Source organism: Centruroides vittatus, unplaced genomic scaffold, assembly GCF_030686945.1.
Source record: "Centruroides vittatus isolate TY-2023 unplaced genomic scaffold, ASM3068694v2 contig_391, whole genome shotgun sequence".
NCBI classification, from domain to species: domain Eukaryota; kingdom Metazoa; phylum Arthropoda; class Arachnida; order Scorpiones; family Buthidae; genus Centruroides; species Centruroides vittatus.
In genome coordinates this window covers 2,879,592-2,899,060 of record NW_027122207.1, presented here as the reverse complement: position 1 = coordinate 2,899,060, position 19,469 = coordinate 2,879,592, and the positions used below count along the sequence as shown (strand labels likewise).

The 19,469-nt window shown below is 29.5% G+C and overlaps 1 protein-coding gene across 3 annotated transcripts in view; it reads right to left on the bottom strand.

The window, feature by feature from the left end:
* LOC136975904 (plexin-B-like) overlaps positions 1–19,469 on the bottom strand; it is a 302,414-nt gene that overhangs the window by 174,284 nt on the left and 108,661 nt on the right. For 2 of the 3 annotated variants that reach the window (XM_067271069.1, XM_067271070.1), the window contains one exon: positions 10,874–10,927. Coding sequence is in view for 1 of the 3 variants with exons in the window: in XM_067271068.1 (XP_067127169.1) it covers positions 1,177–1,238 (62 nt within the window). In the remaining 2 variants the exon portion in view is untranslated. Of the gene's footprint in view, positions 1–1,176; positions 1,468–10,873; positions 10,928–19,469 lie in introns of those variants that run through there. The other variant, XM_067271068.1, reaches the window with a different exon arrangement.

The window sequence follows — 19,469 nt, the reverse complement described above, 5'->3', positions numbered from 1 at the left end:
AGAAAGATTGTTAGCGATAAGTTTCTGTCCACTAGAAGGAGGAGCGAGTAACCAAAAAAAGAAAAAATAGAGTCGATCTTATTTGTTCCCGGTATCTTTCGGTCTTTTCCCAATCTGCCATTCATTAAACTCGGTAATTAGACACAGTTCGTTTCAGCCCCGGTACAGCAACCGTGTCCAAATAAAACGAATGTCCTCTCCTTTTCTCCTGGTTTTGGGTTAGACAAACGATGTGATTCAGCCATGCGGAAGATTGTCCCGAACAGGACGAAGGAATGTAGTATATGTGGTCGGTGGTTTAACAGAGTCAAATTGGGGAAGGGGAAGGGATATACATCCCGTCCTTATGCAGCTGGCATTCGTGTAACGCATGGCAAGCTGTGTCAATTGGCCTGTCACTGTCAGTCCTCTCCCTACGCTCTCGCAGACGACAATGTAATAAGAGGCTCGTCACAATGGGGAATAGCAATGTCACAAATATTCTCCCCGGGAGGGCCATTGAGCGAGGACACTGCCACCGAAAAATGTGTGGAGATCGGTTGTTCTGCGCCAAAGTTTTGTTAGAGCAACACGCGGCCAATATTCGGCCAGATAAATCAGTTATGAAACGGTTACGCTTAATACCTGCATGCAAGCAACCGGAAATTGTTTAATAAAGCCAGTAATGGTGAAACGATTGGATTTGAAACTACTGCTATTGGCGTGCGGTGTATTGTGTTATGTGGTGTTACAGTTGGAATGCGACCGGCATTTATAATAGTCTACAACAGTTTAGCTTCTGCTGCTGAACTCTGTTATATTTCTAAAATATTTATAAAGTGACAAAGGTAATAAAATAAGGCAAAGCCATTTATTTGAAATAATTACATCCTGTAGGATAGCGTATTCTCTAGTTCTTTTTCCTATCTTCTGAATGTGTGATGTATGTTTTCGTTGCATGAAATTTATTAGTCTTCATTCATTTCTATAAAAGTTAAAAAAATAATGCTTTTTCTATGTATTTGAAGTTAAAATTCTCAAGCTTTTACTCATTTAATTTCCAATATTTGATTGTATAATTCATGTATACAGGTTTAATTAAACCGCAATCGTGTAACCAAATCCGCAACGAATCGGGATCAAAGTTGGAGCTATGTAATTTGAACAAAAGAAAATTAGAATTTAAGCGTATCCTACCTCGTGTTATGATATGTATGAAATATAAGACATCCATTTTCTTGCACCACAACTTGAAACATATGTGATTTACACCTCGTCCGAGACGAAAGACAAACTAACAAGATAAACAACGACCCATCACTCTGTCTCCTCAGCGAAATCAGAACTGAAGCCGGTTATTCCCCACCACAAGATACTAGATCGATGTCTGCCTGATCGCCATAGAAATATTTCTGTCGCTCCATTGTCTGCCACGTCATTTGTCACTCCTGCAGCTCCCTTCCTTTTCCACGTCCGTACAACATCTGGTCGAAATTTACTTTCCACCAGAATGTTGTTTATCCCATATAACTTTTCAGCTATGCGAAAAGCGTACGCTTCAGGGGCATTTAGATCTACTGACTTTACTCAAGTCAAATTTGTTTGTGACTTGTAAAGTCGAAAACAGTCTTGTTTACATTACAGTCTTGCATTAGATTTCTAGTTGTTTATTACAACTACTTAGTTTACAAATGTATTTAAGTAAAACGTTTATATATAAAACTGATTGTATGAATTTTTAACTATAAAAGAATCTGTTTAAAAAAAGTTAATTTAAAGTTTTATCAAAATAAATTATTTTTTTGTAAATTAAGTTTAAATTTTTAACGATTATCTAATATCGGACGAAGTATAATGATGAATAAATAAAAGGAAACGAGAGCAAATTTAATCAAATATGAAGAGGAAAAATAACATATCGCCTCTTTTACAGTATTTGTCCTTTTATATACTTTTTATTTTATAGCACATCTTATAAAAGAATAATAGACTCTCAACTATCTCGATTTTTTCTGTGTTTACTATCAGACTTAATCCGATGGAGAAGATGAGGTCTTGAAAAATAAAATTGCTAGATATAGGCCTTGTATTTGTTAAGCTTATTGACTACTTTAGTAAAGTCTACGTAAGTTGCTTTCGACGTGACTGATGATAAACAATATAACACCCTTATGTTTTTTGTATTGACACTTGAAACAATGCAATTATCAAATGGAAAAGAAATTGTAATTAAAAATAAAAAGTAGTAACATATTTATTTGGCTTTTCTTTTAAAATATAAATTCGTTTTTGTAATGCTTTAAATTTAATAAATAAAAAATGATTTCGAGTCGAAAAGTATAAATGAAATTATTTATATGTAAGTGTTTTTGAAGTTTTAAATTATATATACAACATATATTAATTATTTTTGAGATTTCCGGTTTTAAAAGCATTCTTTTGAAGAGACAATAGCTTTTCTCTTTGTCTATCCTATACATATTTAAACAAAATGATTGAACTCTAAAAGATAACGACTAAGTTAAAGTGCGATCATCAAACTTTTCAATAAAACGTACGCTATTTGTTTAAAAGTTTACATTTTAAGTTACATTTTGTAATAATTTAGATGTTTTTTTCTAGAAAAAAGCCATTACATTCAAGACCTCAATTGAGTTTACTTTTCCTTTCCAAACTACTAAGACGCCATTTTGGCATAACTGTTTGACTAACACCGTGACCAAATCCTTAAGCACGTAGTCAATCTCTCAGTAAGATGAAATTATTTTGTGTACTTTTGGTCGATTGGAATGGCAAAAGTCATCTCGTGGTCAAAAAACTTTGGACATGTGCGTCCGAATTCCATCAGAGGAGAATGAAATCAAGAAAAACCATTTCAATTTTGAAAATTCTCCAGATTGTGGTTTAAAATCTAAACATAGAATAAGTCAAAAGTTAAGTTGGGAGACAAACTTTCTCCGAATTTGGAAGGACAAGAACCAAAGCCAAACTTTGCAATTGGCAAAATACAAGTAAAAATTAGGTTAAAGTGGACAGAGAGGCTTGCAGTAACTTTCCTGATTGACTATGACACTCCTGTCTTCGAATTTTAGTCATTTACTGTTTAGTATAATTTTTTGCAACAAACATATGGACCATTTTCTTAACGATATTAAAGATCATATTCGCTCAATACTTTTATCCAGCTTGTCATAATAAATTATTTTAAGTCGTTACGTAAAACGCCATACTAGAAAATAAATTCCTTTTAGGTCTATATAAAATTGATATATTAGTTCGAAATGTTACATTTATAAAGTATTAATTCAGATATAGTTTATGATTGAATTCTCAAACTATAGTTTTGGAATTTAAATACGTTTAAATTTTAAAGCGCTCGCAATTTTCATAGAAGATATTCAATGAAGTCAATCAAACAAATGAATATTTTTATGTGGTTCCTTAAAATTTGTATGAAAATCAAAACTGGAGTTGAATGTTATAAAGGAAGTTCTGTACCTACAAATCTAACATTATAAAATCTCTTATTAATATAGGAAAGTTTTAGTTTTTCCACTGAATATGTTACAATGCTTAAAACATTATTTATACTTAATTCATTAAAATCACAGACTAAATAGAAAATAGGCAATAAAAATTAGTTTTCACAAATGATTTTAAGTTACTGGAACCAAAACTGGAAGAAAACAAAGTCCGAATTTGTCGTACGTAAAAGATATCGCGCTAACATGTACTGTACGAAAGTCTTGTTCGAAATTGAAGTTCGGTTAACAGCTTTTTTTCAAGGAACCGAATGATAAAAAATGTAAATGTTTTAGGGCAGGAGTGGTGAATCATAATTTTCAACATAAATCTTGGCATAAAGAGCGATATTGCTGGAACTGTTGATTCTACTATTTTATTCTATTCTTCAAAGATATTCACTTTTCCAAAAATATTCACTTCAATCTTTGAAAATGATTTTATTGCATTTATCATCTAGACAGCTTTCAAATCAAATCTGAATTTTATCAATTTAATATTAAAGGAATTTCTAGAATTTTACTCCCAAAACTTCCTAGAACCGATTGTCTTTATAGTATTTGCGTTGGTGCTGTGCGATTCCTGGTAACAAATTGCATTAAAATCAATACGAAACGGTATTTTAATTCTATTTGAGAAAAAGTAATTTTATATTTAAGAAATCTACACTAATTTTTTCCATTTCATGTATAAACTGTCCTGTACAGTTGCAAAGTTAATAATAAACAATATAAAAATTATTTATGTTACGATGATATAATTTAATACATATAAAATGCACGTAATAATAGAATATCGAATTTTATATTAATGTGCCTTATACAGAATTAATAGCAGACTATAAACAATATTAAACATCAAAATTCCTGGTGTTGTTTATAAACATCCACTTCCTAAGTATATTAATAAAGTCATCTCTCTGTCTAGGTTAATGTAATATTTTCAGATTCAATGCTTGGTGTATTAGCCTATACATAATACTTCCCAAATTCTTTGTGTTGTTATTATTACGTTTTTCTTTTAGTAAATATGTCATCTTATATCTCAAATTTAATATAATGGCCAATATCTAACCTAAAAACTATTCTCAAACATCGTTAAATCTTGATTAACAATGAGAATAATACTGCATAAATAACGTATTTGCTGAACCGTAAAATCGAACATTGATAAATATTTTACATTTTCTTTCATTTATTTGAAGGTATATAAATTTTATCGATGAAATTTATTGAAAATGTCTGTTCGTATACTCTATGGTTACGTTTAGCATGTAACTTATACAATAATTTGCAATTTTACAATTTGATCAAATTACATTTAAGCTTGCATCATTAAATTAGGAACACACGGAACTAATTTTCCCTTAAATATGTGCAATAAATATTAAAGCGTGTATGTATTATATAATAAATAATAGATAACGTAATATAGATTTATATTTTGGTATTTTGGTGTATATATTAATATATATAATTTACCACAATTAATTGTTCTTTAAAACAGTGTTATGTTTAAAGTTGTTCTATAAATCAATTCAGAATTTTATTTTATTAGAAAAATATTTCCTTCCCATACGTATTAAATAAAATAATTTATCGTAGACACGAAGATTGCTATTCGGTAACCATTGGAATAATGATTTTCTTAGAGTGACGAATTTGAGATAGGCCTAATATGTTTCGAAAAAAGAAGTTTTTATTTGTCTTTTCTATGATTTTTGCAACTGTTTGAGCATTAAAAAAAGCTTTTCGCTTAGGAAAAAGTGTTCGCTCAATTTTAGATAAGATATTAGACTTTCTTTTAGAATGTTGAACTTCACTGTGAGGATAAGCTAACGTTTGAAGACGTCAAAAGACTTCACAAAAACGTAAATGTATTCCAGCCGTAGACACTGATTCAATTTCCACTTCAGGTAAGGAGTTGAAGAGGAAGCTAGTCTCCAGAATCAACGCTCTCAGGTTGCACGTTGAATATTTAATCGCACGGAGTTTTCTGCTCTAGCTATTATGTAAAATTCGCCTAGTTCTTATAACTAGGCAAGTTTTGTATAATAGTCTAATGGGACAATTCACACACACTCAATTCTATCCCCCAAAATTTAATCATCGGACTGGAGGATCTCTAGACTTGGCAGAGAGGATCGATGAATCAGACAGATTTTGTGTGGGGACGAGGAGCAGGTTTCCTAGAATATCCACAACCCCTATGCAGCTAGCACTTACAGTACTCTCGGGACAAGTTGGGTAAATGGTGGTCATCCTGCCCCAACCCCTAGGCAGGCGTTAAGATTGTTTGGTAGCCAACGATTTACTGTTCTGTCTGCGGTACCCTAATCCCCTCTCTCCTCTCTATATGACGACTTCTTACTGCAGCCTAAAATATTTGCACAGTGACACACACTTTTATCGAGTTACTGTTTAGACTACTGTGTACTTTCCTGCCTTTGCATGTTTATAGTTTTGCGTGGAACGATGGTATATTGTTCCAAGAGCTATAAATTTTGGCATTGGTATCCAGAAATAACCGAGTGAAACAGAACCTGTCCTTTTTTACCAACTGAATTCCTCGGAAGTTCGCCATTTAACAGCCTAATCACACCTGCTACATTGTTGTCACTGGACGATACTTCAGTCAGTTTTATGATGCTCTTCTTGATATAAGAGCCATTTTCTTTGTCTGATACTTTAGGAACAAACAGTAATTTAAGAAAAATCCTATCAACTAAAAAACTTTTTTCACTCTACAGAATCTTTTTTATTCCACACAGTTAACTAGAAATATTTAAATTCCAGCTTTCAAAAATATTCTTATTGATTTTTCTTTGTTTATCTATGCTTATTTAATTTGTCGGTAACGTTCAATTTTCTCTTACAAAATTACTTTAACGTATAGAAAATTGATATAAGCCTATATGATGTATAATATTTTTTATAAATACGAAAATCCTTTTTTGTTCAACCATTTCTTTTAACGGAAATTTCATTTTTAAATCAATATATCAGATTACATAATTATTTTTAATTTATTTACATATATAAAAAATTAAAAAACAATTTTACAGTAGATTAATAAGAAACTCTATTCTCTAAACTAATGAAAAGGATCCTTCTTGACAACCCAAAAAGCAATTTTCTAGCACAGTATAAAATATCGTTCTTTCCCAAACTATGCTAAAGCTCGCATATTTCACAATCACAAGTCTATTGCTTTTTCTTTAGTTGACATTTATCTCAATAATGCGATTACAAACCGAAATTTTAATCTTTTTTTAAAAGATATATTCTAGAAAATAAATCACGCAATGAAATACTCAATAATATTTCTCCTTAGATTAAAATTCATTTAATTTAATTTTTAACTGTTGGAAAAAGATGCATAGCGAATGATTCTAGTTAAACTGAAACTCATCTTGCATATTGTCTCATACCATTACAGAAACAATAACAGTAAATATCCAATTTCCTTTACGTATAGTAAGATCATTCGATGCACTACAACATTCAACCATTGCAAACTGAGACTGTTGATTAAATACGACATTTCTGTTGGCAGCTTCTGCTCTAATGCTCATTGTGGAAACAGTTAGCTGGTTAAATCTCATTTAGCTGTCCAATCTTAACATAGTGTTCATTTTAATTTCTTCCTAAATATAACATATCCACAATATTCCGAAATTCCCACACGTAAATTAAACTTATGTATTTCTATACATGCCCAAATGTAATTGTAAATTAATACATTTTTCTCTCTCCGTATTAACGTATTTTAAATGTAAATTTAAAGAAAAAAATCGGAATATTTTTTTACCAATCTGAATGTTACCTAAATCTAAACACTTCCATCTGCTAGATATTAAAATCGATTTCGGATGTTCTCTTTTGGGAAATGAATCAATCGATATAAAGTCTAATTTTGAATGTATGGAACAATTTTGCCGCGATTTATCATATTTCAAACTGAAATTTCTGAAAAGAAAATTATGTTTATTCTTTTATAAACAATTTATAACAAATTCACTTAGAAAAAATTTTTTAACTGAATTCAAACTCTCAATCGGATTGCAAATAAAATTATTTTATAGCCTATACAGAAAATCTGATTAGGTCTACCTAATATAAACTTTAGAGACAATCATTGCGATGATTTCGGAGTTCAAAATTTGAAAATGGCAATCACAATGCTGGTCTTTGTTTACCAACCAAAAGACTATAATTTTACTTTCTTTACCTCGTGGAATATTTTAATCTGTTATATAAATACCACGAGCTATCCTCAGAGTGTATAGCAAAAATATTAGACTATTTACTAATTTTATTTCTTATAAATCATAATACAATTAAGTGATTACACCCGATGTGGGGACATAGATTTCCCTGGAGTGAAGTTAAATGTCCCTGGTAGTAAGAATTTCTGAGAATTTTTAATCCGTTTTATATGGTTTATTGCCATATATTCAACTTATTCTATTAAGAAAATGATATGTTTAGAAAGTAGACATTTTTTAAAAAAATAATAGAAAAAAGAAAAATCTCGGAAAATAATTAACAATTCCCTAATAAATTTTAGAGTAGTCAAACTTCCTTTATTGCGTCTCAAACTTTCAGAGTTTATTATGTAACTTTGCTATCTTATCTATTAAATTATAGCTTTCAGATTTACGTTATTATCTTATAGCGAATCGTAAATTTTTATATAATATGAAATATTATAAACGACGTAAGATAAAACAGAAACATTATTAGATAACAGAAAAATGAGATAATTACTAAAACCGCCTGGAAGACGAGACAATCAGTGGACAGACAGACCAATCTCAAAATGGAATTCCTGTCTTCTTCTGTTAGAGGATGACCCAGTAATTAAGTGGGATACCCAAGTTTCCCTCCATAAATCACATTATCTCAGTTTCTCCTCTGTGTGTATGTGTTGTATCAGCCACCAATTCTTTCATCAGAAGATAGGGAGAAAGAGGGAAGAAATTTTTTCCTTTTGCCTATCGACAATCATATTTGTTATTTCACAAGAACATATTATTAAATTAAATCTCGATATATATTGAAACTTAATTCAATATTCTGCTTGCAAAATAATTTATAAATACAAAACTACATACCAACAAAAGTTTACTATTCTTTCATTAAAATAACAACATTGAAATGATATAAACAATGCTGAAATTTAATTAAAAAACATATTGCAATTGTGATTAAAGTACTACTTTTTTGAGTTTACTTTAAAAAATTCTAGAATTTTAAATTGTATAATGGATAATTTACTAAAACAAAAGCAAGATGATAATTTTATATCTTCTTAATGTTTGTCGAGTTAAGTCTGGTTTGAAAGCAAACATTTATTTCAGTCAATAAACATCCCACTTCAATAGTAACAATGTTTAGCAGAAAAGTTGATTCATTAGTAACTATTAAGATGTCATAGTGGCGACGGTACAGACAGCAACAATATTTCATGTGTCTGTGAAAGTCACTCTGATGGACTCGGTAAATTAATGTCATATATATGAAAAAGGAGGGGTTGAACCACGTATATAGATATCGAAAAATGAAAAATAATGCTTTACTATTCATATTTGACACGTTATTCGGCTTATTTTCTTTATTCAGTGGACGTTTTCATGTATTCAAAAGATAGTAGCGAAGCGTGGCTCAGCTGTTGTTTCGCTTCTCTCTACTCGGGGCCTTATTAAACAGAAAATTAAACATCAAAATAAAATTACAGAAGTTGAATATTGCTACAATTTCGATAATTATAATATTGTTTATTTGTAAATTATTCCAGATAATGTTTGCGTTGAAGCCAATGTATCAAATTTCAATAATGGTAACTCTAATGTAATTCGATCTTAAGTTTAACTTCACTTTTTGTCAAGTACAAAGAGAGAGAGAGCGAGCAAAAAAAAAGAAGGGAAACGAAAGAAAGAAAGAAAAGAAGACACACCGATCAATACTTCTTTGATCTAGAAAATTTTCCTAAGGAAAATAGAGATGGTTTAACGTATAATTTTGGTTTTACACCGCATCAGACAAATGGTCAGACTTTCAAAGAGAACTGACACGTTACTTATACTCTAGTAAAGATGTAATGTTGCTCGGACAAAATAGAAACGACAGAGAATTTTTCCTGGATATTTCTATCTTCTGTATTTATGAAAGTTTAAAAACTTTCTAAACTGAAAAATACATCAATATATTTCTTCCAAATTCGCTATTTTCGCGTTAGATCCGGTATTACAAAACAATTCTCCTAAAATTCCCTTATATTGTATTTTACCACATAATTTTCCACTTATATTGAGAAAAATACATACAAGCGATATGCTACAGCGAGCTCAACTTGTCCTCATACACTATTCATAACATTTATTTTTACGGTATACAAGTCGTAATCGCTATTGTTTTCCTTTTATTTTCCTATTGCTGGTAATTACGAAATATGATCACAGATGGCGCTCCACATTATCGTTAATTTTACAACTATTAAAAGAAGGGTGTTCGACACTGTCGGACCTTTCAACCAAAATGTCACGTTCTCTCGAAAAAATCTCTCCAGACAATTTTACAAAACAAATCTTTAAACCCGCTTTTAAATTTTTAATTCATTTAAATTAAATTATTACTTTTCTTCAAGTCACAAAAATTATTTTCACTTCTTAAATCTTACTCTTTATAGACTATACATTTGTAAATTCCTATGCAATATATATATAAGTTTCTTTCTACAGGGTAATGTATTTCATATGTTGGCGTAGGTTTTCCAATCTTTTAGCAAATCAGCACCATTTAGATAGAAAAATATTAAATCTACAGGCATATTTTGTCATATCTAGAATATTTTGATAGAAAATTATAGATAAATTTACTCATATTTAATATATGAAGTCAAAAAGTAACTCGTGTACAGTCGAACTTCCAGTAACGGCCACCTCTTAACAGCGGCCATTTTGGGGACCTCCAAACAACGGCCATTTTTTTATATTCTCGTCTGTGTCCGTTGTTGACGGTATATATTTTATAATTAAAACCGATATGAATTATGAGTCTCGACTATATGAAATAATATATTTAAAAATATATGGTGAAATATAAAATATAAAAAGCAACTTCACAACAGGTAAATCTAAATATTTTGAATACTTTTAGATGTAAACACCGGTTTTTCTTTCTAAAGTTAATCCATAAATATTATGTACTGTACAGTAACATATGTCAGGTTATAAATTTTTTAAAAATTAATAAAAATTCAAGTTAAAAATTCAATTTTTGAGAAGATATTAAATTTAAATATGTGTATTATGATATTTTACAATTTATTTTTTAAAAAATTAAATAAAAAATATAATACTTATACTTACGGAAAAAGTCTTTTATGGAATTTTGTTTCTTATAAGTCTCGAAGGTTTCTTCTCCTAAAACATGCAAAATGATATATAATTAGATCTTTGCTTTCACTTTTAACTTTCTAACTTTAAAATTTACGTAATTATATACTTAAAAGGAATGATAATTTTAAAACAAAGCGGTAATTACACTAATTTGTATAAAATTTCGATTTTAGTCAGTACGAAGAATAAAAGTGTGAGTGTTGGCGTGAGTCTTCAAAGTAATTTTCGATGTAATTAAGCAAATCTGATGAGTCAAAAATTGGGTTAAGGTTAAAATATTAATGAGTAATAAGTAAAATTTATCATAAAATTTATCTTATTACAGAAAACTTTAATCCATCAGTAATGTGAAACTAATTACTAATTATTAATAAATTGGTTAGATGTAAGAGAGAGAGAGAGGAAAAAAAATAGAAGTTAAAGTTTAGAAAGTAACTTTACAGATTTTGCTTTTAGAAAATCTACAGGAATGAAGTAAACAACTTATAAAAATGATTTTAGTTCATTTTGCAGAAGCTTGGTAAATCCATTCTCACACTATTTTTATTTGAATAATTTATAAAAAGGCTATTATCTGTGAAAGTGCACATTAAGGAGGCCAAAAAGAAAATATAATATGTAAATTATCGTTAATATAACTCGCATTCAATCATAAGATCGTTTTCTTGCATGCTCTGGTTAGGATTTAAATCTTTAACTTTCGCCAGATACTTACGGCATAAATTTAAATGGATAATGGATTTTTTTCTAATTAATTTTTTCTTCTTTTTTAAATTTTTCTGTATTATTTTGCAAAAATTTAATTGCTTGCTTTTTGAAACTTATTTAGCGAATCATTTTGTAATTTTTTAAAATTTTATTTTATATTGAAATATATTTTTTTAATTATAAATTTAGAAATATAAAAGTTAAACGTATGATTATGTAATATACAGAATTTAACGAAATAAGATTTGCATAAATAAATTAAAAAATTATATTTAAAAGTTATGAATTTTGCTTATCTTTCTAACTCTAAAAAATTCATTAACTTTTGCTTTTAGATAGCAAAAGTTATAAAGTTGAAAGTTTCTTTAGAACTTTCTCTTTTCAGCACTTTTTTCTTGTCTTGTTGTAACATTTAAAACTGAAAAAGTCTACACGTTTGTTCTTTCTAGAAGTTATTTTATAAACAAACTAAATTTTACTTTACATAATTATTATAGATTTATATTTTCCTAACCTAAAAGCGCAAACTTTTATGATTGAACCAAGAATAATTTTTATTTTTTATAAGAAAAAAAATATATTATTAACTCGCTACGAAGTTCTTTGTATTTTTTTATTGTTTTCTTTAAAAAAATAAAAAATAAACAACATAAGCTTACTTTATTGTTAATACAATCTTCTAGAAGAAAGATAAAATTCGGAAACGGTACCAAAATTAAAATTCTGTATTAAAAATTCGGGGAAAAAAACAGCAATCTTTGGTCGCTAGAAACAACGCAATCAATCAACGATGATGCACAACCACGAAAGACTTGAAAGTTAGTTTTTCGGTGGATTAACAAACCATCTGTATTAAATTTTTTTTCTCTTCGTGTTCTGTAGTGTTTATTCAACTAATGAAATCCATTTTGGTCGGTGAAAATCTAGCATCTAACCTTACAGACATAACCCCTAATCAGACACAGCTGATATTAACGATCGCACCTCTAGACAAGCTACCTGGTCCATTAATTAGCTGGATGGTGTCTGTTCAGAGACTGCTTGGTTATAAATTAGATAGCAGACCTTCGCATTAGCGACACCAAAATATTGGTTAGTTCTTGATATCAAATAATGATATGCCGTTGATATGCCGCATCATTAAGCAGTACGTGTCAATCATAACATTTTTCTTATTTCCATTTACTCTATATGTTTATGGCAATCTTAATGTTTAAACGAGAATAATTCGCTATTATAAATATTGCAAATAACAAATTATCAATTCTCTAATTATACCGTTAATTATGATTAAGTACACTTGTACTTTTGTAAATATTATTTATGTGTATATCTTTTATAGTTTTATATAATAAAGGTGTGTTTTTGATTATTTATAATTAATAAATCATGTATTTCTACAGATACGAGGAGAAGAATTTAATTGTAAATTTTTACGTTTTTTTCAACGTTCTTTCGCGAATATTAAATGGCTAATTTTAATAACTTAGATGCATAATTGCTCGGCACGTTTTAGGATTGTCGCAGTGCAGATTTTTCTTCACCTGTTTCATTTCCCGACGTTGCGAATAGAGTTTCCTTTCCTGTATTAACAGCCGAAAGATCGTATTTCCATTTCCATAGTCTGGTGTTCGATGGAGAACCGTTTCCGATATTCCATCCGGAATTATAAGTCCAAGAAAAAGGTGTCGGAATTCCATTCTATGTCTGTGAGAGAAAAAGTAGAGAGAGGGAGAGAGAGAAGCAATGTCTCGAGAGATGCGGAGGATAACCAAAAGAAAAACTAAACCATTTCCGAATTTCTGAAAAAGTTGTACGATGTTTCCTCTATTCCGTACGTTGCAGATGACATTACAGATGGATGATGTCTGAGAAATCGGACAATTTCTGGACATTCACATTCACCAGATTATAGATATAAGATCTCAGTATGCCATGCCTAACAAAACGACACTAAATTTTCTGCTGATCAAACTTACATTAACCGTTGTTCTTGTTTCTCTAATACGGCGCCGTCTGGTCAGTTCAGTTCTTTATCACCCCTTTCATCGGGAACCTTTTATCGAATTCCACCGGAAATGGTTTAGTTCATCCGGATGCTGTGCACACTATGTAATGTCTTTGTACACTTTGTTTTACTCCCTATCATTAAATGTTGGTTCGGATATGTTTGAACACATTTATTTTTATTTCCCCCCTATCTTAACATGAACCAGGAACAGAGAACTGGTAGTTTTTTGTTACTAAACGATGTAGGAAAATTTTTTTCTTAAGCAATATCGTTTAATATAACGTAGTCAGAAGCAAATTTATAGACATTTCTTAAGCGTTGTTCGTTCGAAATTTAATATAAAAAAATAACTTGTTCGAAAAATGTATTTATTATTTTCCTATTTTTATCTTTTATCATATTTCTTATGCGGTTTTTGCATTATTTAAAGTAGTTGCTAGACAATATTTAAAAGTTAAGACACAATATTGAGCATGATCTTAAAAGCATTAAAAACGATGTAAATCGATATTAAACGTAGCAACAGGAAAATCTACTCAAGAATTAATTTCTAAAAATAAAAAATATCATTTAGAATGTAAGAAAAAAGTAGAAATTTAATTTATTGATAACTTTTAACATATATAAAACGTTGCTCTTGTATTTCTCGCAAGATCACTTTTAAATTGAATTTATTGTAATTCGGTTATCCAATTTTGGATAGGCCTCTTCATTTTAGTAAAAGTATACCGAATCCAATATGACTCGGTGTTTCATCCTGTAATAAAACTAGACAGTATTTGGTAAAGAAACAATTCATAAAATAAAATAAAAAAGGAGAGAATAGAAATAAGAAACACGGATTGTCTGATGAAAGGAACAACAGGTAAGGAGAAAGTATATACCATGAAATACGAGACAGCTAAGTTTAACTGTCACTTCAGATTTTTAACGTTACTGCTGGATGGCTGTTTCCAATTTTACAGAGGAAAGAGAAATTGATGGAGCTGTTCCGTAGCTTATATGGAAGCAATCACGCACTGCACTATACATCAGATGGACAATGCCATCATTTTTACTAAATCACCAAACTGCTGATTGATAGATTTGTATTTCTGTAACTCGTGTCAGTTGTTTCCTTATTTTCTAAAGAAACCGATCTATAAAGATTCGATAAAATTACAATTTTAAATCGTTTTATTGAATAAATTATTTTTGAATTACTTTTAAAGTTATACGTTAAGTTTTTCTTTATTTAAAATACTTCTTCAGTAGTAAAATATGTACTTAAATTATTAATTAGTTCTATCGCTTAATTAAGTTATAATGTTTTAATTTTATGAATAAATTTACGTCGTAGCGATATTATTATTTTGCTTATACATTATGTAATAATGTACTAAGATATTTTGAGTTTTTGAGACTCGTAATGATAATAATCCTGCTTTTTCATTCTGTAAGTGACCACAATAATAGCTATTTCATATAGGATTTCAAACTTTTTCTTTCAATTTTCAAAGATAATATACAATAAGACACGTCTTCTCGAATAACATCAGGTATACGTCGATGTAAGTTGCAGCAAGAAAAGCGTAACTGGAAGCTAATCTGTCACATTTAATCCAATCACTTCAAGTGATTCTCAACAGAGTTGAGTACGTAACCGGATCTTCTACATCTTACATAGTTGTGCGGTGGACATGGTGGTCACAATTCTCAAGTGGTCCAACTCTAGATTTCTACAGAATTAAAAGTATCTTAGAAAAATGGAATCACTTCTAATGTCAATCATAACAGTTATTCTCACTGACTTTTTTAAAAGTAATTTTAACAATTTCAAATAATTACTAGTTGTATTAAATAACGTCAATTATATTATAAATAAAATTATAGAAAATTCCGCTAATTTTAGTAATTAATAAATCTTTCTTCCATAATAAGAAAAATTTAAGCGTAACGACATTTATAAAGTAACATTAACAGAATAAAAAAGGAAAAATTTTCTATACTTTTATTTTATTATTTTTTTAAAATGTTCTTTATTCTCTAAAATAATATATATTTAATGGCATAGAAATTAAAAAAAGTGAAAAGGCAATAGTTGACTTATCAAATAAATCAGGATACATCTGACCAAAGAGGTAAGAGAAGGCATTAATCTATGTTAGCAGTGTCATTTTACTTAGAAGTTCTAGATGACTAAGCTGAATAGGAAAGAGAAAAATAAAAATTGCTAAACTTTCTCAGGAGAATTAGTCGAGACAAAGCCCACTTAGATTTAAGCTTTCCTTATATTTGTCAGGGTGGTCATTCAGCATTTCGCGTCATTATATCTGCTCATTAATTAGTGTAGCCCAACGGCTATCTGCAACTAATTGATGTTAACAGCTGTTCAGCATGTTTCTCCTCTTATACGATATTTCTCAACCCGATCCAACTTATAAGTGGCTATACTTTTAATTATAAATAAAGTTTTTAAAATTATTCCGTATCGATTTATAATACTCTATTATATAGCATTAAAAAGGCATCAGTATATTATATATAAACGTATAACATTTAATTTTAACTTAAATAAACATTTCTATTTTGTCAAATCTATTAAATAAGTAAGAGTAATTTTCGGTAGTTTATTTTAAGTAATCAAATTACTTTTATAATAAAAGAACATTACATCATCTGCAGTTTATTTGAGTCTACAGTAGAAGCCTTTTACGCTTAATCAAGCAATTATGTTTAGCTACCGCGATTAAGTCTATTCAGTTCGATAATTAGTAACGATTTAGTTAAACTTTTAGAGAAATCTTAAATGGACTTTCTGTAATGATTCTTCATATATTATAATCTATTTAAGTTGCATGACCTGTAGGATAATTACATTCAATGTTGGACTAATTTTATAGGAAGGATAAGAGGAAAAGAAGTCTAAAAGCGTGCTGCCTCTTCAAGGAAACCCAAAGCGCCATTACTAAAACACTAGTTCATTTGTAGTTTACAGGCATTGCATTTTATCACACGAAATTTTTTCGAAAGTCGTTCTTGCGGAAATACTTTTTATACTAAAAATGTATTATAAGGCTATCGAGCATTAAATATATAATCGCGCATGATAATACCCAGAAAGTAGAAATCTAATCGTTTGGAAGACGATTTTTATTGCAGTAATGTCATCTATCAAACCGTTTATAATTCATATTATCGTTTCTGGAAAATCCGTCCGTTCTTCAAAATAAATGCTGTAGAAACAGATAGGATTTGTATCGAAGACATCCAACGCAAATATGCAATGACAGATATGAGTTATCGAAGTTTTTTATTTCCTATGGTTTGAACATAAAAATGCAAATATTACATCTTTTGTGATCGCTAGAAAAGTTTTGGATGTCAAAATTTCAAGATTTATATATATTAATATATCTTCATATATCTAAACAGATGTTTTTATATTGAGTATTTATAGTGTTTAAGGCCTATCTATGTGATCTGATACCCAACTCAAAGGGAAAAAAAAAGGATAAAAAATTACAGACTTCTTATTGCAAATCAATCAAATCGATTATTTAATCTCTTTGATTTCAATTATTTATAGCAGAAAAATGTAATAATTGGCTAAAAGACAGGCGTAGGTCATATTTTCAGACTTAAATGATCTATGGCTTCGTGAAATGATGAAAGAGAGATGCTGCAGTTATTTCTGATAACAGAAATAGGATCATATTTTGAAGAAGGGGGAACGAAGTTAATAATTTGTAACAGAAATTCGCCGTCCTCATTGTTCTGCTTCATTTTTTGATTTATTCCTAGTTATCTTACCGAAGTAAAACATAACTTAAACCCCCGAATAAGCTTTTATATGTTCCAAAAATGTTAGAACAAAATTACATCGTTTGTCATTCAAAAAGTTATTATTATTAGTTTTAATAGATACTATGCGCCTATAGCGAATGATAAATAGCATTTTCTGTTTACTTTAATGGCATATTCTTGCCTTGGAATACGTATCGAACCTTCGCCAGTGCAGTTAATAAAACATTCATCTTATTAAAATTTGATTTTTGCAAAGTGATATATGGAAAGAAAAATATCCCGAAATCTTATTCAACTTCTATTCTACCATTAATGATTTTTAAGTTAAGTTTTTGAACGGTTTAGATATTAAAGGGGAGAGTGTTTATGATTGTCACATTAATTAAAAGTTGAGTAGGCGAAGGAGAAATCTACTTATTTCAGCAGAAAATAGGCAATTTCCATTTGAATTAATGTAGCGTAAAGCTTTGATGGATTATATACTGATCGCTATACTGTATTTAATCGTATTTAAACTGCAAAGCCGAAAATTTTCAACAGACTAGTTAATGGATGCGTTAATGGTCATTAGGTCACTTAGAAGAATTGACAAAACATGGAATTCGATTGCCCATCTCTTCAACCTGTTTAACAAGGTTTCACTCAGCATTATCGTTCGACAGTTATTATGAGATTTCATAGATGCTGCGAGAATTAAATAATATTCCAAGATTAATGATAATATCCTATTTCTAGGAATAGAAACGTCATCTAAAATTGAAGTCTTGTCAGGCAACTAAATTAGATATATAGGGATACAGGAAACAGTTAATTTGTTCAAATCCTATGATTAGTGTGGCTCGAAAGCTTGGAAAATTATTGTATATCTGATCGTTTCCAGTCATTATTCTAACTTTAAATTTTAAAACCATAATCTAAGTAATTATTAATAAAATAAAAATATTTTTGTCTATTAATATCAAGTTTATGTTATTAATCTATGATTAAGTTTAGTAAATTTTAAAGTATTTAAAACGAGTTTACACATTAAAAACCGTACAAGAACTTTAATATATATTATAAAATTGTTGCTTTATCATTCGAAACAAACTAAAAAAAATTTAAATTATTCGAAAAGAAAAATATAAAAATATTGAATTTATACTGAAATTTTAGAAAAACCTTTAATTTGTCTAAGCACACAATTACATTAATTTTAATACGATATTGTGTTTGTTACTGTTTTATTTTTATAAAGTTTAGATTGCAAACACGTCTTAATGTGGGATTTTAGTTATTAATGATACTCCGAGGTAAAAAATTTATAATAATCTATCTTTATAAAATATGACAGAATGTTTAAAAAAATGTATTAAATCATTCAAAAATGGTTGTAATAAGTTTTCTTAATGAGAAAAGACAGGCCTAAGTAACGTTCATTACTAATGGATTGAGATTCGAAAATTACGAATATTTTAAGATTAATTGATGTGATAAAAGTATTTTTATAATCGTTTCAACGTCGTAAACATCGTACATTTTCTCTGTTACTGAATAAACAAAGCGTGTAACAAATTGCAGATTTAATATATTAAACGAAAGATTTATCGGTGTAGGTTTACCTAAATGATAATTCTAGTCAATTAAACTTGTAGAGAAAAAATCTATCATTTTTAAGGAGAAGGAATTCGTGTTGAGACGTCACGTTTCTTTGTATAGAAGCACACGAAGTACGTGAATCCCATAGAAGAGAAAAATTTGAAACGTAGAAAAAAAGATCCATCTAGGATGCGCTTTGGTTAGTGCTAGCGAGAAGACTAGGATCAATGAAGAAGTCTAAAGCTTTCAGTGACAAGAACGTAGAAATGCATTACAAAGTGGTATTTCGATGCACGAAGACATCAATGTATCCACTTGTATTCCATGTGGCACCAAGACACGCCGATGTCACGATTCTACTAGACAAGGTGATCCATGGCCTGCGTCCTACCATGGTAACTGTCACCCTTAGAATGGTCTCGAAATTCGTTGGGTTAGGAAATTCGCTGTGACAAATAGAAGACCTGAAGGAAGATATCTTGG